This window comes from Solea senegalensis, linkage group LG14 (assembly GCF_019176455.1).
Source record: "Solea senegalensis isolate Sse05_10M linkage group LG14, IFAPA_SoseM_1, whole genome shotgun sequence".
In the NCBI taxonomy this organism is placed as follows: domain Eukaryota; kingdom Metazoa; phylum Chordata; class Actinopteri; order Pleuronectiformes; family Soleidae; genus Solea; species Solea senegalensis.
In genome coordinates this window covers 11,343,360-11,368,977 of record NC_058034.1, presented here as the reverse complement: position 1 = coordinate 11,368,977, position 25,618 = coordinate 11,343,360, and the positions used below count along the sequence as shown (strand labels likewise).

General features: G+C 38.4%; 1 protein-coding gene across 1 annotated transcript; it reads left to right on the top strand.

The window, feature by feature from the left end:
- Positions 1-715: 715 nt before the first annotated feature.
- On the top strand, positions 716-24,873 carry jak1 (Janus kinase 1). The gene is made up of 25 exons (XM_044043805.1): positions 716-984; positions 5,115-5,326; positions 6,040-6,163; positions 7,933-8,086; positions 8,516-8,673; positions 8,991-9,250; positions 10,078-10,175; positions 10,300-10,392; positions 11,047-11,204; positions 11,599-11,713; positions 12,065-12,263; positions 13,842-13,951; positions 14,721-14,873; positions 15,008-15,095; positions 15,187-15,314; positions 15,459-15,597; positions 17,604-17,755; positions 17,937-18,087; positions 18,784-18,872; positions 19,572-19,764; positions 20,482-20,606; positions 20,948-21,120; positions 21,957-22,074; positions 22,287-22,397; positions 23,059-24,873. Exons 2-25 carry the CDS (start codon positions 5,122-5,124, stop codon positions 23,176-23,178), a joined length of 3,414 nt encoding a protein of 1,137 aa, XP_043899740.1. The 5' UTR covers positions 716-984; positions 5,115-5,121; the 3' UTR covers positions 23,179-24,873.
- Positions 24,874-25,618: the final 745 nt, after the last annotated feature.

Below are 25,618 nucleotides of genomic sequence, written 5' to 3'. Positions count from 1 at the left end.
TATAAAAATATTATTGATAAAACTTAACATACAGCACTATCTATACAAACATTCCCCTTGTCTGTAGTCAGCAGGGGAACTCCACTGTTTTTTCATATGACATGGCTGACCTGCTGATTCCTGCCTTTAAGGAAATATTTTTTTTTTTTAATGCATTTGTCTAAGATTCCTGACTTTCTCTTCTAAAAGGAAAACAAAGCAGCATACATGAAACTGATATGCTATGATGTAAACAGGAGTGGAGTGGAGGAGTGGTCATTCCTTTTGAATAAACGAACCACAAAGAGAACAGTTATGCAAATTTGCCAGATGTGTGCGGCCTTGCATCTGTGATAATAAACGGACAATAACAACACGTTGTCATGTTTTTGAAGCACAAGCACATGTTTTACATTTCATACAAGCAAAGACCTTGAAGCAAGCACAATATTTATTAGTTTATTATTTCCTTCATCAACTGATTTGTGTATAGAAATTATAAGTATACCAAACAAAAAACATTTTTCAAATAAAGAATCTTGCATTAAAAAAAACAAAAAAACAACTTAATTAATGTAATTAAGTCACAGCAGTTAACATTTTCAAGATAGATAGATAGATGTGTTCTGATGTGCACCCCTGAGTGTAACAAGGGGTTAATAGCGTCATCTTGACTGACAGGCCCAGTAGCCAATCAGTGTCCGTGTTCTATTGACGGTCTCTGCGTGGTTTTCGGGAAGGGGGCTGCTACTTGTCAGGAAGCGTTAGCAAGAACCCAGAACCACTACGTCTCCCCACATCCGAAACAACAAGGTTTTCCTTGGACTTAACATCGTTTCTTTTTTCTCTGGATACTGAATATTCGTCCTGGCAAGCGTTGGAATTAAACTGTCGTTAAGCGAAAGTCAAAGTTGCCCCAGGGAGGGAGCTTCAACTTGGCCCGAACGTCCAATGTACTGAACGAAACGGAAGCAACTTGCCAGCTGTCTGGCTAAAGCTCGCTAGGTGAGTAAATAAATCCGCATTTGTTAGATGCTCCTCCATCGAAGTGAAGGCCAATCGTCGGGTCTACCGAACACAGCCGATTGTTTGTTAAGTTTCTCCGCTGTTGTCATTTCGGTACACATCCGATTTCGGGTGGCTTTAGCTTTCAAAAAAACAAAAAAGAAAGAAAAAGGACCGGGCTTAGCTAATTCAACACACGCAGATCGATGGTCTTGTCTGACGTAATAGGGGCGACACAATATAGTATTATTTCCAATCATCGAGTCATAAAAAAATACCCACACAATTTTGATCAGTGTGAATGTCTATAATCGGGAAAATCACGTTTTTAGTAAATATCAGTGTGTAGCTCGTCAACATGCAGTTCTAGTGATTGTTTTTGAAGTGCCACAAAGAGGAGCCTTATTATTTTACAATGAACCCATTCTTCTTCATATTATTTTTCACTGTAAAATGTTCACAGCAAAATATGTACTGATAGTGTCACAACAACTCTCTGTCAACGTCAGCAATACTGCTTATAACAATAATAACATTAATTCTATCTCTTTCCTGTGTATCTAACTAACAAACACGGACACATTTGTATTCAATTTGCTATACGATTACAGTCACGAGCCAAATCAAGGTAGACGGTCCTGTATTAATAACGTTTAAAGCACTTTTTTTTTTTTACAGTTATCATAATGTCATGTCATAATATTTCAAGAGAAACAAGCCTGACAAAAAATATTCAACTCAGTCTGTGTTTCAGTGCTGTATTAAAATTTTTAAAATGAATTGCAACTATATAATTTTTATGTTTACTCCTCCCTCCTCCATTCTGTTTTTGTCTCAACACGGGGAATAAAACTGAACGCTACTGTTATTTTTCATTTCAGGGCAATGATTGTTTGCACTACTAAGTAATGTGCTAGTTAATTTTATTGATTCATTAATTAAGCAAATGTCAAAAAAGAGAGATTTCATCAAATTAATCCCTATCTTTACTCTTTACTATTACTTGGTTTTGAGCATATATCTTTGTATTATAGTAGTTGAACCTCCCAATTTTGAAGTTTGCTGGTTATTTTTGTTCAGAAAAAGGATGATATTTAATTTGAAAGAGCACTAGGTTAGAGTTCTTCCGGGCTGTAAATCAACAAATCACCTTTTAGCGTTTGCGGCCAATTCCTTGAGTAATAGAGACGTCAAGGATATTCTCGCATTAGTAAAAATCTCATTAATGATCAAATTAGGAATGAGAAAAACATGTTATTTGTTATGTTAATTTCAACTCATCATTTAATTTGCCAGTTTCACCGATAGCTATCAACTTTATGGTTTTAAGTCAGTTAATCATTACAATCAATGTGCAGTGGTTGGCCTCACAGCAGCAATATTCAAAGGTTTGCATATTCTCCTTGTGTCCGCATGGACTTTCCTCCAGGTACTATGGCTTCCTCCCACAGTCCAAACTCATTAGACATGGGCTGTCCTCTCTAAAATGTCCTTTACGGGGGTGTGAATAGAAGTGGTTCATAGGTGATTGGCTACACCCCCAAAATACTCACATACACTGCTTTTCAGGATATGGTGTTGTGACTTAGGATAGTTTTGTTCCATTGGTTCTTCCATTTTTGTAGCAAGCAGTATAATATAACTAGGAAAAAGAGCAATATGGCATGCAATAAGCTTCAAAGCTGATATGAGATGAAAAGAAGTGAAGTTATCAAACATCTGCTATGTCAACAGTCTGTACGAGCTTGTTGACTCTAAACAGGTAGTTACAGTTTTAACATTAACTCTATAATACATTCACATACATTTTTCTGCAAATGAATAAAATCAAAAAATACTTTCCTAAATATTAATATTGACAAACATGAGTGAAAGGGAATATTGAAGATCAGTGTATGCACTCTATTATATTAGTCAACACTGATTTGATAAAGCTCTGTTTTATTGATACCATATTTTTTAATATGTTGTTGAATAATGATAGGCAGAATGTGACCAAGAGCAGTAGCAGAACCCCAAAGCTATGCCTGGTGACTCAATGGCTTTTCCATTATATAATGGTAGCACTACTGGACTCAACTTGATCTGGCAAGGTTCCAAGCGAGCTGAGCTGATACTGAAATGTGACGTCAGCAGACTGCCGCCCACTGATTGGCAGTCTGGAGAGTTTCGTCACTGGAAGAGTCATGAGCGCGGCGATCTGCACAAGAATCAAACCTGCCATTTTTTAAAAAACCAACAAGAGCTTTACAACTAGCATAGCTCATGGTTGCTGTCCGCTAAAACACACCGTGGTCCATTGACAATGTGCAGATGTTCCTGTGTTTGGTGGCCGATGAGAGGATCATGTTGAGGAGGTACTATGAATTGATGGAAAATGACCTGATACTCAAACTGAGCCGAGTTGAGTCGAGCTAGAACTGTATAGCAAAAAAGCAGCATGATTATTAATATTTGATTTTGTTACATTTTCTACGTGGTCCGTTCCTCAGCTCCACTCGGATCACATACCCTGGTACATACAGTGGAACAGTATTTTGGATTTTCCTCCAAGTACCACCAGTACATGTACCGCAGTTTGAGAGTCATGGATCTAACCTATCTCTCTTATTCATTATCAGCTGGCTTTGACTCCCACATAGTATATAGGATCATGGATGGATGGATGGATGGATGGATTTTAGTATCCAGCAAGTACATTATGAAATATTTTGTTAAACATGGGTAGAAAGAGGAAGAGACATTGACTCAATTATGGAATCACAGACATGTGAAAGGTGGACTCAGCTGAATTTCTTGAGAAATCAGAAATGCATGCTGTTACAGAGTCCTTGGCACAATGACTGCTTTGCTTACTCATAGTTATGGGGTGATTAATGTTCCAGCAATATAATTAAGCGCTCAGGGTTAAACCTGTTAACACATTTACATATTTGTCTGTGTGACATAAGGACTGATACCTTGTTTGTTTGTTGTGGTGTTTGCTGGTACGCTTTATCAGTGGAGTTCCTGCTTTACGCCTTTTACATAGGTTTAAAGAAAGATTTAAAAAAAATGCCATGGCAATGAAGATGAGGGTTGGGAAAAACAAATTTATATATTGTGATTAAAAAATAATTTTCTCCTCCACAATCATGAGTGTTTTACAAACTTGACAAACGGAAACGGCTGAAAGTAGCTGTAGCTACTTTACCTTAAATAGTTTGCTTTATCAGTGCAATCAACAATCCAAGGTTTTAAAAAGACATTTTCCAGTTTCATTTGAAGCATGTTAATTTGAAGCCTCACTGTGTCCTGTTTTGAGGGCCTCTTTGCATATTATTTTCCTAAAGCACTAACTCGGCGAAAAAAAGGACTTCATTTTCTATTTGGCCTGATAGCATTTATTTTATTGGTAGCAGGGGCAGCTAAATGTAGTAGTTGACTTAAAAAACACTCTTGTACTGTTGAACGTGGCATGTACCACTGTCTCATTCCATTTAGATAAATGTCTGACTGACTGACATTGCATTACCTGTAAGTTGTTGTCTTAAGTAATGCATTCAACCTTGGTTTAAGGAGGGAAAGAAAATCACATTATGGATACCATTGAGTCGCAATACAGGGTCAATGGACACATTATACAGTCAAATTTTGACAAAAGTCATCCCATTGTGCTCGTCATGAATTCAATTTACATACCTAGGCACATCTTGGTCACACAAACACATCCAATACACCTGATGTACCTGATTAGCTACTTAATATTAACCAACAGTGCACACTTCAACAGTCAAATGGTTTTTTGCCCCTCTATAGATAGATAGATAGATAGATACTTTATTGGTCCCGAAGGAAATTCAAGCATCCAGTAGCAGTAACATACATTGAACATACATTAAACATACATTAGAGTTAACTTATAACACAGTAACCATATGCTGAAATTGACCTGAGATAAATGTAAATATAAAGGTGCGATTACCTTGATCCACAGAGTTATAGACTTGTTGCAACAATAGCCTATTGTTAACTAATGTGTCTTTAATAGGTTAAAGTTTTGTTCATAATTAATGCTGTTTATGCAAATTGTGAATTAATGATTTTTAATATAACTGCCACTCTGTTTTGTTTCACAATCTTGTAACCAGTTTCTGAATGCCAACTCTGGGGGTGATGGAGTTGAGCAGGCAACTCTGTGGGAAGATGAGGAGGTCCAGCAAGAGAGCACAACTCTCCTCTTCTCCTTCTTCCACTTGGGGCCTGGAGATCCACTTTTACACACCAGACCTGCATCAGCTTGAGTACTTTAAAGGGTGCTACACTGTTGAGGAGCTCTGCGTGGATGCTGCCAAAAAAAGCTGTGAGTGTCTGCACACTAGCTCCTCTGCCTGTTATTAAGCCAGAGCAACATATTCTAGCCACAGATACGACGTCTAACTGTTAATTTATTCTCCTTACTCTGATCTATTAATATTTTGGAGCATATTTCAACAAAACTAGCAGGAGACACAGATTTAAAGTGCAACCATTCAGCTGTCAAAGTAGGAAATTATGTGTAGGAAATTCCAAAGAAGAATGACAATCACAAATGTTTCCTCATGAGTTTTACAGGAAATGTGCCAAGCCATTATTAATCTTAGTGGTTACAAGATTGCTTGCAATAGTTGGCTGTGTAAAGGTTAAAACAATTACAGGCATTTGAAGACCTCCATTAAATATAGGCATTACATACACAATATGGACAAAGGTTTGTATTTGTGCTTCAATCAGGCTTTGGACTAGGCCCCAATCTCCAATGAAGGGCAACACTTCAGCATACCAGACATTTTTAACAATGCTGTGCTTCCCACTTTGTGGCAACAGTTTGAGGAAGGCCCTTTTTTATTTTTCCTGTATATGTAGTTAAATATGTCATTATACTCCCTTTTGGTGTAATGATCAGGTGTCCCAATACATTTGTCCATATAGTGTTAGTATATCATACAGATGCTTGAACTAGTTAGTTTGCCTTTGCTCTTCTCTTTGAACAGATCTTGGTTGATCACCTTTTCTCTTTTCTATTCCCTTTCTCAGTAATCTCCCCCTTGTGCCATAATCTATTTTCCCTGTACAACGAGACGACCCACACATGGTACCCCCCCAACTATGAGTTCAAGATCACAGATTTGACCAGTATCAAGTTGCACTATCGCATGAGGTAAGAATGCCGTCACAGCAGAGCCTGACACAATGGAGTTGCCAGTTTGAAACTGGAATATAACTACTTTAACTTAAAAAGTAGTTGTCAAATCAGTATATTTGACATCTTTCTGTTGAGAGCTTACAAACCAGCAGCAGCCACATTTGATTAATGACAGCCGAAATGATTTACTAGTGGTAAAACCAGGGATAGCAATGCAAAGAACTGGCTAAAAGTGTTAAGCTTCAGCTGAATGCTTTGGTTTACTAATGAGTATTTGCAGTAGAGCTTTGTGAATATGTGTGTCTCTCCAGTAAATAACTTTGCTCAAATAATAATGTTGTTTTAGTTTAATTAAAATAATTAATTATTTTACATTTACGCATTCCAAGGTGCAGTGACAGTGCAGTGTTAAAATAGTTTAAACAGCTTTCGTCTGTTTAGACACAAAGGTTGACACTGGTTCACCGGCTTTTATAAGCATTTTATCTGACTCACTTTGAGCTCGACCAGTGTCACCATGGCATCATCACTAATGTCTTATCAGCCTCCTAACTGAGAAGAATTGAGGCTTGTGGTGAAATTTGTTTTGTGCAGATGCTCCCTAATTCGTTTTACATTTTGCACACTTTTACTCAAAACATGTGCATTGTTGAGCCCTGCTGCATGAGTGTTTGTGCATAAGACCCAAAGAAGAAGAGTTTTACTTAATCTCAGTTGTGTGCTTTTCTACAAAAGCTGGTTGGATCATTTGAAAGCACTCAAACTCTCTTTATGGTACCTACTCTATATGTTAGGTGCTATTTCATGCAAAGACAGGAAAAACACACTTTACTGTGGTGTCAGATGCACTTCCTTTATTTCTGCTCTCTGCTTTGACTATAGCTAATGGAGAGAAGTAAGTGTACAAAGAGTAACTTTGTTGAAATGTTGTGTGTGTATTTTCTAGCTGCAGCTTGCTCTGCATCTGTAGCACATTCTTTCATACAAAGCTAAATGTGGTCAAGTCTTGATGTGTATATGTATGTATGTGTATATATATATATATATATACATATATATGTATATATATATATATACACACACATATATATACATTATTTTGCATAAACAAATGCAAAGAAGGATTAACATGACAGCAGGATAGGTTTCCAACAGGACTAAAAATCTGTCGCATAACTACTAGGTCTATTCATTTGTCATTTAGCTGAAGGCTGTTATCAGTATGCTAACACTCTGAACTAAACAGTGCCACACCAAGTTAGATTCATAATTTAGTGGTTGGCTGACTAATACACTTACTAGTGTTACCACACCTAGAGAAAAAGCTACAGAAAGATTGCCCCTTTACTGGGGCAAGGTAGGTTTATTCATTCATACCCAAGGCAATTCAAAGTGCCTTACAAAGGCAGAAAATACATAACAAAGATGTTAGCATTTAAACATTGTAATCATATGGTCAAAGGCCAGAATTCAGTTAATCCAGGCTCAATGCCATCCTTGTTATTCTAATGGAACCAAAACACTGCAGCCTCTCTGCCCCTTGGCCTCTCTCACATCTTCACACACACACACACAAAAATAGCTCCCAACTTCTGCCAGTGCTTCGGCAGAGTTATGAGTTGTCTTTCTGTGTTTTAACATAGCATTACTCATCATGGTGTAGTAAACAGCAGCAGCTGTGTTGTGTTTGGCATATGCTGTTAGTTGGGAGTTTTTGTGGGTGTTTCTTATTGTTTTCAGCTATAGTGCTGCTGTATAAAACTATCCTGTGTGTCTCTTATCAGATTTTATTTCAGAAACTGGCATGGCACTACTGAAGGAGAGTCTCCAGTGTGGAGACACTGCATCAGTAAACTCAAAGGGGGACTTAGTCCACAGAAAACACCAGAGGGAACACCCCTACTGGATGCTGCATCTCTTGACTACCTTTTTGCACAGGTGTGTCCTTGCATCATCCATCTATCCATTTGTTAAGATTATTTTGGCAGAAAGGATTCTTGCTTACTTACATTGTTTTCTATATATAAGAATACAATATACTTTGGCACCACGTAAAATAATTTGATACTGTCAAAAACATTTTGAACTCTTATGTATCTTTACACATTCACTTGAAACCTTGAAGATCGACTTTGAACAGTTGAGTCTCAAAACATCAACAACTGAGGAAATAATATCAGGAAGTGCATTAAAGATCAGCAATAGGTGGGGTACCAATCAGACAATAGCTGAGCTCAAATCACTGAATATCCTGCAAGTTTATTTGTTAATTTCACCTTGGCAGCCTTTTGTTTATAGAGAGTTATTGGTTTTGTGTATTTAAAATGTCCAAATGTTTGCTTTCTCCATCTAAATATTATTGTTCAGGGCCAGCATGACTTTCAGAAGGGGTTGGTTTCACTGAGGACAGCCCAGACAGAGGCAGAGCAACACGAGATAGAAAATGAGTGTCTGGGCATGGCTGTGCTTGCCATCAGTCACTATGCAATGACCATGCCTGTGCCAGCTGTTCCCCATGAAGTCAGGTAATATAACTACATACACAAGCAAATCGATGCATGTTTAATTGTAACATATTGTCATTCTGTAAAAATATTCTATAATCTAGCTGCATCCCACATACACTTCCTTAATTTTTGTTGATAAATCTGAACTGTACGTACATAGTATGTATTTATTTTAAAACATCATACATCTTTGCTAAATAATTAAAGAAATATTGAATGTAATACAACTGTGGAAATCAAAGAAAACACAATAATAGATTATTTTCCACAATCACATCAGTCAGTAATACATTTTTTGAAATATGTTTCTTCCTTTTTGATTTCATTCACACCAGCTACAAACGTTTTATCCCGGAGTCACTGAACCGCACCATTAAGCAGCGCAACATACTGACACGGATCCGCATCAACAATGTCTTCAAGAAATTCCTCAGTGAATTCAACGGCCGCACAGTCAAGGATAGCAACATCACTCCGTATGACCTGAAGATCAAGTACTTGGCCACACTGGAAGGCCTGACCTGTGGCCTGGGCAGCGAGCTGTTTGAGCCCATCTATCTCGTTGTCACACAGGAAGGAGAGCTTGCCAATGGAGGTAAGATTGGTGATATTTCAGGAAGTCGATTAGTCAGTGGTCTTGATTTAATGTTCTCAAGCACAGTGGCAGGTATGTCATATACGACAGCTTAATATTGTTTTTTATGTAAGATTAGATTTGTTAGTTACAAGAGGTTATAGATGAGGGAACTGGATAATCCCTCTGTAGAAACTGTAGTTGTGGCAAACCATGACAGAGAGACAGGTGAGACCGAGAGAAGTGGTCATTTGATATTTGATTTCTATCACAAACTTCTGATTATTTCTTTTTGGTTAATAATGTAGCTGTATTGATAATTGTATTTGTTTGTTATATTTATGTGTATATTGTCAGGGAACCACCCACAATCGTAAGTTTGCACTTTGTTGTCCCTACATTACATTACATGTCATTTGGCAGACGCTTTTATCCAAAGCGACGTACAATAAGTGCATTTCAAATACACAAATATACCAAAAACATTGTGAGACTTTGTGCAGATGAAGGAAACCAAAAGTGAAAGAAACAAGATGTTTGTGTGACACATAAATCACAAACTAAAAGACCAAACCCTAGTGATTCAAACCTGTTTTCTATAGCTGCATAATGGGATTTTTTCATTACCCTAAACACCTTCATCAGAAATATACTGAGTAGCCACAGCCAATAAGGTGGCTGTGTGGCTATTGTGGCCAATAAGGTATTCTTCAGTCGTTAAATAAACAGTACAAGGTCTTCTAAAACAATATTACAAAACCAAACAACTACTGTGTTACTATTAAACAATTTAAATAGTTTGGCTCTCCTTGTAACTGCTCTGATGTGATGTTGAATTGCTTTTTTAGGGTACTATAACCAGAACCAGGGGCAAATTCAGAATAACAACATGGAGGTATTGGTCACTGGTACCACTGGCATTTCCTGGAGGGAAAAATCTGCTACAGTAAGTGAAACTGTGTATGAATTTTGTATATTTGGAAGACAACCATAGAGAGTATTTGCAAATAAGCATGGTCCATTTTCCTGTTTAACATGTTAATATCTGCTCTATTAATCTTTTAAAATAGGTCACATGGGTGGTGTTCTGTGACTTCCATGAGATCATACACACCGCCATCAAAGAGGCAGTGGTCACCATCTATAGACAGGACAAGAGGATGGTGAGACAGACATGAAAACAAATCAGAACACGCTCTATTTGGTCATCAATATCTGGCCTATCCCGTTGCTCTAAATGTGTTTTGTAATCACCTTTACATCATTTTATTTTCTCTAATATGTAGAATTTTGCTGGCGTTGTTCCACATACATTTTCTGAAAATTTAATTTGAAATGTATTTTTCAAATGTTTTTTTGTTATTTTCTTTTTGTTTAGAAAGCCAAACTTCCATTACAAAACATGACAGCTTCCACAATTTCTTATGATCTCTTGTAGGATATTTTTCCTTTGTTTCAAACTGTATATCGCCCATATAAGTAGTTTCACATTTAAATGGGATATTGACACCATTTGTAATATGTTTGTGGATCTCTTACCAATTAGTCTTAACACCTGGCTGTCTCATGGGAGTGGTTTGCTCGATTAGACCCACAAAATCTCCAACAAGAATGCTGTTTTCATTTTTAACATAATTGAAGCCAGGGTTCATTATTAATTGTGATGTCATGCATCATCTGAAAGTAGATGTTAGTGTTGTAAAACATCACTGCTCTTTGAAATAGGCCTCTGGAGGTTTGTGGCTTTCTGTTTAGCCGCCACACATTTTGTTTTCCCTTTGTCTTTTGATTTCTTTTTTCCCCATCTTCTCTTTCAGGAGATGCAAATGAATTCTCGGACCGAAGCACTTTCCTTTCTTGCCCTTGTGGACGGTTACTTCAGGCTGACAGTCGATGCGCACCACTACCTGTGCAAGGAGGTGGCCCCGGCTTCAGTGGTGCACAACACCAGCAATGGCTGCCATGGTCCCATATGGTTTGTACTGGCAGGTTCATTGGCGCTATATCCAAAAACACAGGCATTATCTTAAAGAAACCCTTTTTTACTGACTAATTTGTATTTGATCTTAGCCTTTCTTGACATCCCCTTGCACAGGCATCCTAGGTTTTTTGTCATCCTCACCTACAGTTTTTAATCATGACTTTCTTAGTATTTGTCAGTAATATTTACATATAAACAATAATTATTAATCCTAGAGGGAATGTAGGGTACAGTGAAAAACATTGAAACGTGAAACATTGAAGACACCCCAAAACCCATAAAGGCTTTCTACCACTAAAGATTATTTAAGAGACTATTTTAAAACCATAAACCTACTTTTATAAAAGCCTATATCCACCCCCTGATCAACATGTTTTTCACTCTACAGTACGGAATATGCCATCCACAAGCTGCGTCAAGAGGGCAATGAGGAGGGCACATACATCCTGCGCTGGAGCTGCACTGACTACCAGTACATCATCATCACTGTAGTGTGCACTGAGGTATTAGTATGTTCAAAACAGATACAAATATTACCATTAAACAATTGCCAAAAGCTGACTGACTCCAACCGGATTGAAATATATCATTTTCTTCAGGAAAAGTCAAAGTTGATACCCCTATTTTAAGTGTTTGTGTAGCAAAAACTGCAAGACATAGAAACTTGAAACCATTGGTGGTGCTGTGATAAGCTTATATCTCAATAACAATGTGACTTTGTGTCACATTTCTTTTAAACTTTCATTCTTTTCTCTTCCTCTAATCTTTCTGAGACTCCGTAATTTAATATTTTCCCTATTACACTTAAACTAAAACTTCTATTAGTGTCCTCACCTTCTCTTTTTCCCAACCAGCTTGATCTGAAGGAATCTCGTCCTGTGCGCCAATATAAGAACTTCCAGATTGAGGTGGCATCTGAGGGGTACCGTCTGTATGGCACTGACACAGTACGGCCCTCTCTGAGGGAGCTGCTCGAGCATCTAGAGGGCCAGAGTCTTCGAACTGACCACCTGCAATTCCAGCTGCTGCGCTGCTGCCCCCCACAGCCCAGAGGTAAGCATAATGCAGCCAAAGTGAAAGACATGGTGATCTAAACAAAGGCAGCTGCATTTGTTTACCGGAATGGAGAAAAACACACAATGTATAAGTTACCTAAACATGACCTTTTGAGTTATACCCAGGGTACCTGTGCAAGTTTAAAATTGTCTATGTTTACAGTGCCTTTTCCCAAATATAAAAGCTACTGAATCATGCAAATATTCTTTACTCCAAATACTGAATCTATTTTGAATTGAAAATAATTTCGAATTGAAAATGTTTTTGAAATCAAAAATCGAATCGTAACCCAAGGACTTGGAATTGGATCAAATTGTGACTCTCTGAAAGATTCACACCTGAGATGGATGTAAATGGCAGGTTTGAACAAGGCCTGTGTTTATCTCTAGATCACTGAGAGAGCAGTGGTGGTAGCCAGGAAGAACTTGTGTCTGTGTGAAATGGTGTCAGGGAGGAAGAGAGTTGTAAATGATGGTTTCCGGAGCCAAAGAAACACTCTTGTGTTTACTTCACAGGAGCAAAAAGGTGGGGGAAAGGTGGAGTCATGTATGCATGCGTGCAATGGGCTGTTTATATTTTGTTTACATGATTGTATTTTCTGGTTTTTGCTATCCACAATCATTTTGTGAAGACTGGTAGTTTTCTGTGAGTCATTAAGGAAGAGACGAGTGCTGTATTATTGTCAGTGTTAAAATACAAGAATAAGATAGAGACTGTTTGGTTTTACTTGTTGAAGTGGGTCTATAACATATGATTTTTATGCAATAAGTTATGTGCATCACAAAAAATGGATAAAAGAACTATGGGGTTTGAGAGTGAGTTGGTGTACATGTGTTTCTAGAATTTGGCTTTTCTTAAAATAAGCAAGGAAAGTGAAACATGTTATATTTAGTGCGCGGTGGGGGTCCATGATGTGTTTGGCTTTTGCATTAAAACATGGATTTTAGGTAGAAAGAACTGAGTATTCAAAACACAGTGAATGTGGGTTAAAGCTGAGGGAGCGCAGATGCCTTTTACTCCTTTTGTAAACCACAGAGTGTTGGGTATGTCACAACATTAGACACCCACAGACACATGCACAGACCCACGCACACACATAGTACAGCAACAGATATATTTTAACTTGTCCTCCCACACATTGCTTCGTATATCAACAAAAAAAATACACACACACACATAGTAACACAACCTGCTGTTCACATCAGTGCCACATTGACGTAATTTTTGAGTGCTTGTTTTACCACATATAAACACAGGTTCACTTTCATGCTCTAAGCCAGAGCTTATATGAGCATCTTATATCTCTAGCAATTTAAGGTGCTATTTAAGTGCAGTGAACATCATTTATTGCTGTGTTTATTAAAATCAACCTACAACCTTTTACAGTTACAGTAAGACAACAATACAAGCACATGACACAATATCACTTAAGGGATTTCATAACATATAAACTGAAAATAATCTAATATAATATCTACATTTATGAAAATATACAATTTTGAGCATGTATTCTTTCATGTAAAGTCCACTGCATGGCCCTTTTATAAAAGTGTGTTTTTTGTGTTTGTGTTGCAGAGGTGTCCAACCTGCTGGTGGTCACTAAAGAGAGAGCATTGTCCCCACAGACGTCCATGCAGGACAGTCATCTCAGTTTCCATCGCATTCTCAAAGAGGAGATTCAACAGGTAACAGGTCATATTGCGGTGGCAATACAGCTACTAGGAAAAATGTACGCAGGCATGCATATTCAATGTCAATCATCACTGGGTGCTTTACAACATCAATAAAACAGCAAGTAGTCAAAGATTTCCACACAGGAAAGGAATGATGCAGTTCTTGTAATAATATAACAGGGAATTTATTGCTGTCAGTAATGGTCATAATGTGTATCCCATTCAAAGTATACATGTCTGTCATTTTCATCACCATGGTTACTAAATTAACACAATCTCCACTTTAGTTTCATGGGGTTTATATCGTGTATATGGTGATTCTGTCTTTAAGAGCTTTACTGCAACTCTGCAAATCTTCTGCTCTCACTGTGTGTGGGGTCTCTGCCTGACTTGGCCAGTCAGTCTCTCCTCATTTTGAAAAGCTCTTAACTTACCCTAACCATATATTTCTGATTGTTGTCTTGCTGAATGATGAAATATTATCTAGCTCTGAATCTGAGCTCCCACAGTGCTTGTACTTTTAGTGAGCATAGAGATCAACCATAAATGTCTTTGTGAGTTCCATTTGCACTCGGGTAGGCGATGGCATACAGTGAAGCAATAATTCTAGTTAAGAATGCATTCAACTGTTAATATTGGCAACATTGACAACTCCACCTGTCTAAATTCCAACTTGACCACAGAATTCCTGCTATTAACATAGCCATAAAGTTGATTCTCAATGTGGATATTTTATGTAATTCATGCAGTTTCATATTTTTATCTGTTCTCTGTTAACCAGGAGGAGCACCTCGGTCGGGGCACAAGAACCAACATCTACTCGGGCACACTCCGGGTGAAGAGCGAGGAGGATGAGGACGCAGGTTACTCATCTTTTCAGGAGGTCAAAGTTGTCCTGAAGGTGCTGGGATCTGGACACAGGGACATCTCCATGGTGAGATACCAGGCGCATACTTGCGCCGCTGATTTTATTAGGACTTTTTTGAGGACAATTTTTTACCCATCTTAAAATGCAACATTTATAAACATTTATACTGTATCAAGACATATTTGTCTTACTGTTGACAGGCCTTCTTTGAAACAGCCAGCATGATGCGACAAGTTTCCCAGAAACACATTGTTCTGCTGTATGGAGTGTGTGTCCGCCACCAGGAGAGTAAGTGCATGTCAAGATAAGTGTGGACACATGAGCGTCACTTATTGTGATGCTGTGTGTCTCATTTTTTTCTGTGTCTTTATATTTTAAGATATCATGGTGGAGGAGTTTGTCCAACTAGGACCCTTGGATGTGTTTATAAGGAGAGAGCAGGCTCAACTCGGCACACCATGGAAGTTCCAGGTTGCCAAGCAGCTGGCTTCAGCTCTCAGCTACTTGGTAAGAGACAACATGCACAAACATTATTGGAATGTGATCAAGGAAATCCTGTTCATTTTGTTTGGCATTACTGGCACAATGCAAGGTTAATTTTGTTTTATGTTGGGTATAATATTAGGTTATTTTACGTTTGTGTGTTTGCAGGAGGATAAAAAGCTTGTTCATGGCTTCGTTTGTGCTAAGAACATCCTGCTGGCCAGAGACGGACTGGACCCTGAGGAAGGAGGACCCTTCATCAAGCTCAGCGACCCAGGAATACCCATCACAGTGCTTACCAGAGAGGGTGAGGACAAAGTACAGACAGCGACACATTCTTTCTCACTCTTACTTAAAGTGAAACCTAAATGTTGCGAAACAGCCACCAGACATTTAACAGTAACTTCCACTTTCTTTTCCAATCAGCTGTACATTTGACTATTATATAATAGTAATAATATATTTTTATTACATTTAGACACAGACATCTTTGCTGTAAAATAATAAGTTGCCCTAAAAAGCCAGTGACAGTGCATTATTTTTTTATCTTGTTTTTTTTTTGTCTTTGTCTCCTGAAAGTCATCCTCTGAACTTTTCCTGATCAAGCAGATTGTCACTAATATGAAATTTGTCACAAAATCAATAGCATCACAGTGAGCACATTTCCCCTTTCAGAGTGACAATACAGCAAGGACATTTCTCAGATTGCACAGTTCCCCTCAAATGGCTGCCTCATGTTTCTGTTTATCTATCAGAGCCAGAAATGGTGTGCTACTGCACAATGTGGCTGTTAGCTGATGGATTTGCAAACCACAGTTTGGACTGGAAATGTTTCTGTGCAAATGTCCATTGTTGTACACTCTTGGGGATACTCCTCCTCTCTCGCTCTTGGTTCCCAGAACTCTCAAACATCACTTCCTCAGTCTCCAACACTTTGCCAATCAAACGGTCTTCCAGTTACACATCAATGTCCTTATACATGGATTTGATTGAACACATAATGAGTAAAGTGCTCAGAAATCCACTGGGAGTGGGAGCACTCCTCTTTTCTTCCCAGCATCCTCTGATGACTCAAATCATCAAATCTATTCAATACTATTCAATACAGTTTACTTTCTTTTGCAGTGTTTCCAGTTAAATTTTGCACAGTATTGGGATAAAAGTACCTTTACCTGCTAGGTGGAGTATGTTGTTCACTGCCCGTTGACACAACAGACAACCCAACATAGGACATCCTGCAGCTCTTGTTTTCCCTGCTCGTTTGTCACTGTTTGTATCAACAAGATGTCAAGCTTTGTATGAGAAGAGACTGCGGGCATTGAAGAAACACCGGTCGCAAGGGAGTTAAGTCTGTCTGCCAGTCAGCTGACTGTCGTTGGTGGAGCTCCATCTAGACTGTACTGTACCAAGGGTGCCAAAAGAGGAAAGGTTAAGGCCTGTTATTTTGGTACTATTCCTAATGGAAAGCAAAAGAAAAAAACTACTTTGTGGAAACCCAGCTTTTTTTGGTCCACTTTAGTAGTCCCCTGCTCATTCTGAATTATCTCCTTTCTCTCTCCAGTTTCTGTGCACGTCCAGCCCCTTCACTGTTTCTCCTCTTCTTCACTCCTCATCATCTTTCCCCGCCATCAGTCAAGCTGTTTTCCAGTCATGGCTGCCTGCACTTGTTAACATACACATCTCATCATCTGATGAGATGAATTTGTAGACGTTGGCCTTTGTTCCAGTCCGTGACGTACAATACTTCAATCAACTTGTGCTGAGACCTTGTACATGCAGTGGATGTTGTCAGTGAACCTGTTAATCCTGACAGCTCTCTGCTTTACTGTTGAGAGTGATTAGGCTGAATACATGCAGTTACATACTATTACCTTGAGTGCATTTATATACAATATGTGTTTAGAATGTTAGCATGTAGTCGAATAGATGATATGATATGATATATTGGTCCTTTAAAAGTATAAAACAAACAATTGTGACTTTCAGTTCTGCAATTTTAGGGCTTTCTTGCTCATTGCGTGCAACAGAAACAGACACAGCCACAACAGAAAAAACAGCTCCAGGTTTTAATGTTATCTGCCACTGCCTGGTAATACACAGCGACAAAATATTACAGAGCAAAGTACAGCATAAACATGTATCAGAAAAAGCATCAAGTCATCTCCATGTGAGACTGCGCCCTTTTTCTTTCTGTCTTAATTGGGCCATATCTTTTCCTCAGCCAACAAACTGTAGATGACATATAGACTTTCATGTGACTGTAACACATGAGTGTTTTTCTGCCACTAAAGTTGACACTTTTGACCGTTCCAGAGTGTGTGCATCGTATCCCATGGATCGCTCCAGAGTGCGTCAAGAGTGTGTCTGCCCTGAGTATTGCAGCAGACAAGTGGGGCTTTGGTACCACCCTGTGGGAGATTTGCTATAATGGAGAAGTCCCCCTCAATGAGAAGAAACTCACAGAGGTATTTGGGACACAGGCACATAAGCACAACACAAGCCCATCACACACATCTACAATGTATGTTTTTAGTTTCAAATGTGTTAGCTTTTCTTTCTCTTTTGTCAAACACTAATAAACACTGAGAATCACATAAACTTGGTTTGTACTCTCCCTATTCATATGTGTGTCTCTGTGCTGAGCAGAAGGAGAGATTCTATGAAAAGGAGTGCCAGCTGGCCACGCCAGACTGTACAGAGCTGGCTGAACTGATGACCCACTGCATGAACTATGACCCAAAGAAGAGGCCTTTCTTCAGGGCTATTGTCAGAGACATTGACATGCTGGAAGAAAAAAGTGAGTGTGAGAGAAATGTGCTTTACACACAGCAACATTCAAAAACTTAACTCATTAAAGTTCAAATGTGCGTACTTGCGTGAATCAAATCACTAGATATTGCATAATGGGTTCAAAAATTTGGGTTTCCTGTTTGAATCTCGGTTGAAATGTTTTTTTTTGTGTCTCAGCTAATGGCAGCCGCGCAAGTGATGCAAACAGAGTTGTTTACTGAACTAAAATGCTCATGAGGAAGTTCACTGGGTACATTATCACTGATCTGCCCCTGAGCTGGGCCCCATAGCAAACGGTGGATGACTGAAGAGACTCTGTTCTTCCACCTGCTGGCCAGAATGAAATACTACACTCAGTCACAAAACTAAAACTTAACTGAAACAGATACAAAACACTGCAACGCTATCGATCTATTTCAGAGAGGTTGAATAAAATGTTGTATGATTCATGATGATGAAAATGGTGACGCAGAATGAGGTCGCTTTAATAATGGATTGTCATCAGAAAATAAGTATTTGTGTGGATGTGGAAACCAGAGCAAGTGAACGGTTACGTAACAGTTACACAGAATCTTTGGGTGGAAACTTTGACACTGTCAACCACAGTACACTTCCTATGATGTAAGTTTGCTATATGTTGAAGAAAAGGTACACCAGGTTTACATATTCTTTCTTTTTTCTTTTTCCTTTTTCCATTCCTCAGACCCATCTATCAAACCCCAACCTACAGCAGTGGTGGACCCAACTATGTTTGAAAAGAGATTCCTGAAGAAGATTCGAGACCTAGGAGAGGTAATTAATTAACAAATTAATTAATTCATTGATTTAATTAGTTCCAATGCATCATAAAAATAACTTGGAAATTTACATGAGTTCAGTCATTTATTTTTAGGTACCTTGGTGATAATGGATTTTTGTTTCAGTGTCACCACTTGTGCTTTATGTCCAAAAACGAGCTGTGAAAAAGAAATAAAATTAAGTTGATCTTATTGTCTGACCGGTGTTGATGCATATCAATGCACATTTTTAATAGGTAAGTAAATCCTGGTAATTTTGTAGTGGGTACACGCTGTATATCTGCAAATTACGAAGACTACACCCCCGGTAACAATAATAATAATAATAATAATAATAATAATAACAATAATAATAATTATATATTATTATAAGAGTGGAGCTTACTTATCTGTCTTACTAAAAATCACTATGGCATTCACTCACATAGTATTCTAAAGATGATGGTCCAGAGAGTGAGAGCAGAACTTGGAAAAAAGCTTTTAAATATGTGGAGTGATCTGAAATTGTCAGAACTGATCTCTCACCTTAAACAGTGGGAGTTACAGGCAATTTTAAAGGTTGGAGAGGATAAACTCCCTTAATCGACGTGACTGCCTCTAATTTGTTGGCAAGAACGGCACCTATCATCATAATTGGTTTTGTTCTTTATCCTGCGATGGTCTGATGCTGACATTTCTCATGTTCCTCATGCAGGGCCACTTCGGTAAGGTGGAGCTGTGCCGCTATGACCCTCGGGGAGACAAAACTGGGGAACTGGTGGCAGTGAAGTCTCTGAAGCCTGAGAATCGGGAAGAGCAGTGCAACAACCTCTCGAGTGAGATCGACATCCTGAAAGCACTTTACCATGAAAACATTGTCAAATACAAGGGCATTTGCCAAGAGGAAGGTAAGAGAGAGCGCATGTGTTCGTGTTTGTGGACAGAAATGCTCATTGACAAATATGCGGTCAATGAAATGTCTTTCTGACTCCAGCTGTTTTGCATAGACGTGGTGTTGGTTTTGTATTTTTACACTCCCGTTAACTCATGTTAAACGGTTATCTTCACTCGCGTATGATGGCAGCTCTATTTGGAGTTTCAGCTTTTCAGGCTTAAATGTATTAGGGAGGTAGACAGCAGAGTAAAAGTTTGAGTGTGTCTAGAGCTGAACAGTCAATCCTTTTCAAATGAAAATAAAGCAACTGGCAAATCGCAACAGCTTTAATTCAGCTGTTCAGATTTGGCTCAATCACCTTTTCAGTTCAAACTGCGGAGTTTAACATTAATAAAGTGCATTGCAAATCAAATCACATCACAGTGCATGTCAAAAAACAAAATCACATTAAGACCTTTCAGTGGCAGTTTCTCTGAAACTCTTCCTATGCACCTTTTCCCTTTTATATTGGCTGTACTTACTTCTCTTAGAGCAGAGGCGAATTACATCTAGTGTATATGTTTGTGCTTTACTGTTTTTATAAAACATCAAGTTCCTCCTACTCTATCTGTGGTTTATGCTGTGCAACTTGACAACACACACTAAATGCAAACTAAACTGTCGATCTATTGTAAGGCATCTTTTCAGCTGTTAAATCACCGACTGCATCTGTGTGTAAATGTGTTTCTAGGTGGTCAGGCAATTAAGCTGATCATGGAGTATCTTCCACTGGGCAGTTTGAAAGAGTATCTGCCCAGAAACAAGAGCAAGACCAACCTCTGCACCCTGCTGAGCTATTCCATCCAGATATGCAAGGTAATAACATGGGTTTGTCGTCACAGCGCTGCACACACCTGCTGGCATTTTTGCATCTGATTACATTTCACTGACTAACATCAGCTGACTAACTGTTTTCCTACACTAAGTAATGTCATGTGATTTGATCAAAGTCACCTCAGGAAAAAATATCTCAATGATCTGACAAATTAATTATCCCGTTAATCATTGATGTTAATGGTTTTGGAGATGTAGGAGAGATAGAGTCAACATGATTGGCAGTACAGTAGGTGTTTTAATTAATTGATGATACACAGCTTTGTTCATCATGTTCCAGTCACCGAGAACTCAATGATTGCGCTTGTATTTTTTTGTTTTAGGGAATGGAATATTTGGGAACAAGGAGTTACATCCACAGAGACCTGGCGGCCCGAAATGTGCTGGTGGAGAACGAGAGGACGGTGAAGATTGGAGACTTTGGCCTCACCAAGAGCATCAAGGAAAACGAGGGATACTACACCGTCAAGGATGACCACGACTGCCCTGTGTTCTGGTGAGTCAACAAGCGAGAAATGAGGACAAACACACAGTAATAAAAAAGTTTTAATCTTTCTGAGTCAAACATGATCGCCAAGACCTTGGAAAAAAAGAGGAACCATAGTGGAATGCTATGTCAATTGGAAAGAATCACAGTCAGAGAGAAATGATCTTCAGACAAATGTTATGTGAATGATTTACAGAGACAGAACCTTTTACCACATATAATCTTAGACACTCTGGATAGGAATAATTTGTGAATGATGCTGGTTTGTCTAGAAGATTTTGTGTGAACAATCAACCATTTTTCATGAAGGACATGAGCTCATGACAACTCCACTGACACAGGTGCTGCTTATAGATTAACAATCTATATAAAAGAGGATATTTGAATATATGATTTGTAACATTTCTGCATTCCAATACCCTAACTGTGCGACATATTACATATTTTGTTGAATAGTTTTACTAACATTAGCCAACACTTTCCCAGCAATCCATTAAAATCTGTATTTATATTCAAGGTAACAGAGTTAACAGTTTGATTTTTAATGATGTCATCAGCTTTACAGTCTCTGCTGTCACTTCTGGCAGCTCTCCTTATTAAGTGCAAACACACAGGGGAACCAAATTAGACCAAATTAGACTGCTTCCTGACATCATCCCACAAGGTCTTGTGTTTTTGTTTTTTGTTTTTGACTGAGAGACCCCTAGTGACAGATATAATACAATGTGCATTTAAGTACATTCTTTAGAAATGATATACTGTAAATGAAATACATGTGAACACAGAGAGCCTGATCACATGAACACAAAAAGTACGACGGACACTCAGCGTTTTTTATTTTTCAGGTACGCTCCGGAGTGTCTGACTCTGTGCAAGTTTTACCTTGCTTCAGACGTTTGGTCCTTTGGTGTGACGATGTACGAGCTCATCACGTACTGTGACTCCACCAAGAGCCCAATGACGGTCAGTGGGCATCACTCTCTCACTATTGAGAACAGCAACATTTGATGTCATTCTTACTTTGTACAACTGGATTTAACATAAATGAATCAATATACTTTTGCATAATTATTCTATATTTAATCACTTAGTACTAAATGATTAATTCCATCTATGCTTTCATCAGCCTGTTGCTGTTATTTTATAACCCATCTCTTTCTTCGTCAACCTCGCAGCTCTTCCTCAGTATGATTGGTCAGACTCAGGGTCAGATGACCATCATCCGACTGGTGAATTTGTTGCAAGACGGGAGGAGGCTGCCACGTCCTGAGGGTTGTCCCGAGCGCGTAAGAAACTCTCCTCTTATATTCAACGTGAACAATGACATCACAATGGGTAGAGTTTTTATGCTTGTATGAGTCGGAAGACTTTTAAACAGACTTTATGTGATTCAAATGTCACCTACACCTACCCACATAAATCCAATGTCCAAACCGAAGAAAGAGAGGATATAGAAAGCAGGCAGACAAGAAGAGTAGAGAGAGAGTGTCACCGGAGATTTAAATATCACTTTGAATGTCACTGGCCATGCTGGTAGACTTGTTTTACAAGTTAAAGGTTGATGATTTAGCCACAACAATCTCTGGCTTTATGTTGCATTCAGGGTTTCCACAGGTCTTTGAAATCCTGGCACTTAATAGAATTTTGGGCAAGAAAGAAGTCAAGTTGGTATTTAGGTAAATTTCACTGAAAAGTCCTTGAATTTGATGTCAACCAAGGCGTTAGAAGACTGTATATTTCAGATGAATGTGAAATTCATATATTTAGAATAACCACCTTAAAAACTCAGACACAAAACAATCGCATCAGTGCATTTCTGATTTTAAAAGTTTGAATCTCTCTTGTGCTACTAGTGGGAATAACGTGACGTAAACATGTCCATGTCAACACATTTTTTATGTATTCCTCAGCTTTTTTGTGACCTCACTCGATCCTTGTTTGACACAGGTATATGAGCTGATGCGCAGGTGCTGGGAGCAATCGCCCGATAGGAGAATCGCCTTCAAGTGCCTGATCGAGGAACTCACCAACATGATGCAACAGCTCCAACCCTTGAACAGCTCCTGAACATCCGACTGTTTGAGGTCATGGGAGTGACAGTGACTCGTGCATGCAGACATGGACAATGACGAACAGATGCTTAAAGGGAAAAAAAACAAACCCAAAACAAACACCTGCCTGTGTTCTTTTTACTGAGAGACAGTACAGAGGGGGTCGCCCTGCTGCTTATTCACATATAACCCGTATTCATAACATTGTTTTTAGCCCACCACACTTTTTAAATATTTTATTTGACGGCAGGATATTCGCCGCTTATTCATATTTTTTTCACATTTGTGTTGATTGTGGATGAAATGAGATGATCCCCGTCAAACCCTGTAGCCTTATCCCGTGCTAAATGTGACCTTATATTATCTTTCAGCAAAAAATATATCTAAACACATTCATATATAAAGTAGCCACACGTGGACCTGTCAAAAGGGGCTCTGAAGGACTTGTACGCGGACGGAGACCGAAAAGAAAGACGTGGAACAAGAGGACTGTTTTAACACTCACTTGTACACAGTTTTAACGGTCGTGCGTCAGACGTCCGAGTGACCGCTGATAAATCATGGTGAGAGACGCTCGAGCTGACGACGCACAGACAATAACGCAACTAAAGGAGAAGCTGTGGCTCTGCACTCTGTGTCATTGAGTCTTCTGGTTTCATGGAGTAATCGGTGATTGATGGGCAGACGCTGTCGCCAGAGGACTGGTTGTAATTGAGCCGCAGCAGTTTCCCCTTTCTGCTGCATTGTTGTAATTACTTTAGATTTCAAACTGTCACGCGGTCAATCAACGGAGAAACTTAATTCGTTTTTTCTTGTTCTTTTTATGTTTTTTTTCTGCTTTCGTGTCTTGTCTTTGTAACGTGTACCTTTGGGTTTTTTGGACGTCATTTTTAACTTGCAAGTTATTCCTCGCGTTTGTTTTAGTTTCTTACATTTCAGAAGGACAGAGCGAGACGAGCGGAACAGAATATTCGTGTCACTGTTCGGATCGTTTAAGTTTTTCTGTAATGATTTATGAGCGTGACCATCTTCAGTCTACCAAAGACGGATAGTGTGAACTCCACACTTCAGATGAATGAATGCAAGGAGTTTGGTTTTGGATCAGATCAAGAGGGCAGCACTTGTTTAGAGGTGTTAGGATTAAAAGTCACAGATAGATACTGGCCACTAGAGGGCAACATAACTTCACTTTTACTGTCAGCTCTCAGCCTTTACTGTGTATATAAGAGCTGATTGTCATAGTTGTGTCAGTTGAGGAACTGATGATGGGGAGAGATAAATCACTGATAATTCACATGGCATTTTTGTTTTAGATAAATATTCTATTTCTTTAATTGACATTCATAGTTATTTGTTTTTTTATATAAAACATTTTACTTTTCATTCTTCATTATGCCAGAAAATCTATCTGTGAGTGAGAAAACAAACATTTGAGCAGAGGATACTGTAGCTGCATAATTTCACTCAGTCACTTCAGTTAATCTCCAACTATGATTTTTGTGTATTGGCAAAATGTTAGTTGGTAAGAACAAAAAAAACACAGGTATGCTTTGATCCACATTTTATTTAGGAATGTAAAAGACAATTCCTTCTGCTCAGAGAAAAGACATATATATATTTTCAAAATATAAGACAAAAGTATGAACTATGGAAGGTAAAAGTATCCATAAATACACAATGAAAAAATAAATAAAATCAATGTCTCCTTTGATCCATCTGTGTCACTGAAAGCCAACGTTATTTCATCACCACCAATGTCGCCATCTACTGAAAACTTATTTGTGCTATTTGTTATACAGTTGTAAATAATCATGCTAAAATTGCTCTATAAGTACCTATATATGTATATATATATATATATATATGTATATATATTATGTACATACATATATATATTCACAGTAAAACAATATCAATGTTGTTTTAATCATTTTTTTGCAAAATCTAGAGTATGTTTCAGGTCGGGAAAAAAAATTAAATCCACATATTTGAAAAGCAAATAAAACGAGAAGCCCAGCAAATCTAAATGTATCTACAGTCGTCAACGCGTATCAGGTCAAATCAGACACGCCTCAGTATTGCTAAGCTTTGTGATCGACGCACAACAAACACGCCACGTGGATTCATCTTTCACTATTGCAAAGTCCAGCCTCACCACTGACCATGAGTGTGTTAATAGTAGTAACTCATACTGTATTTCAAGCTAAATGTATTTATTTGTTTCTAGAAAAGTCACCCCATAAAAAAGGCAAAATATTTTGTTCTGCTATAAATGAACACAAAAACTAAATATCCACACTGTCCTGCATCAGTCTTATAACGACAAAAGGCCTGACATTCAACACACACACACAACATACAACTGACCACTGACACTGAGAACTATTTCACCCCAAGCTGTGTAATGTACTTAATTTTTTAGAAGTATTAGTATTAAAAAAGTGAGGTGTTGGGAT